At 64.5% G+C, this 304-nt stretch overlaps 1 protein-coding gene across 1 annotated transcript in view; it reads right to left on the reverse strand.

Annotated features, from left to right (window-relative positions):
• Window positions 1-33: 33 nt before the first annotated feature.
• CNPY3 (canopy FGF signaling regulator 3) overlaps window positions 34-304 on the reverse strand; it is a gene marked incomplete at its 5' end in the record, with an annotated part of 1,421 nt that continues 1,150 nt past the window's right edge. Inside the window, one exon of the mRNA XM_009076818.1 lies at window positions 34-259. Within this exon, the coding sequence (XP_009075066.1) occupies window positions 34-259 (226 nt within the window). The remainder of the gene's footprint in view (window positions 260-304) is intronic.

Below are 304 nucleotides of genomic sequence, written 5' to 3' on the forward strand. Positions count from 1 at the left end.
GGAGCGGGCGGCCCCGGGGCTGGGGCTGTGTGCCTACAGCTCATCAGCTGGGCTGTGGCTGAGCGGAGCCTCCTCCTGGACCCCCTCCAGGGCCTCCCCTGCGTCCGAGAGGCTGGCAGCTCCCTCGCTCTCATCCTTCCGGCCCTTTTTCTTCTTCTTCCCGCTCTTTTTTTTGCTCTGCTTCTCCCCCATGCTTGCCAAGTCACCCTTCTTGCCAGTCCACTTCTCTGCCAGGCAGCCTGGGGAAGAGAGGGGGACTCTGAGGAAAAGGCAGGGTTCCCCATGTCCTGGCACGGCTCCCCTG

This window comes from Acanthisitta chloris, unplaced genomic scaffold (genome assembly GCF_000695815.1).
Source record: "Acanthisitta chloris isolate BGI_N310 unplaced genomic scaffold, ASM69581v1 scaffold43216, whole genome shotgun sequence".
Taxonomy (NCBI): domain Eukaryota; kingdom Metazoa; phylum Chordata; class Aves; order Passeriformes; family Acanthisittidae; genus Acanthisitta; species Acanthisitta chloris.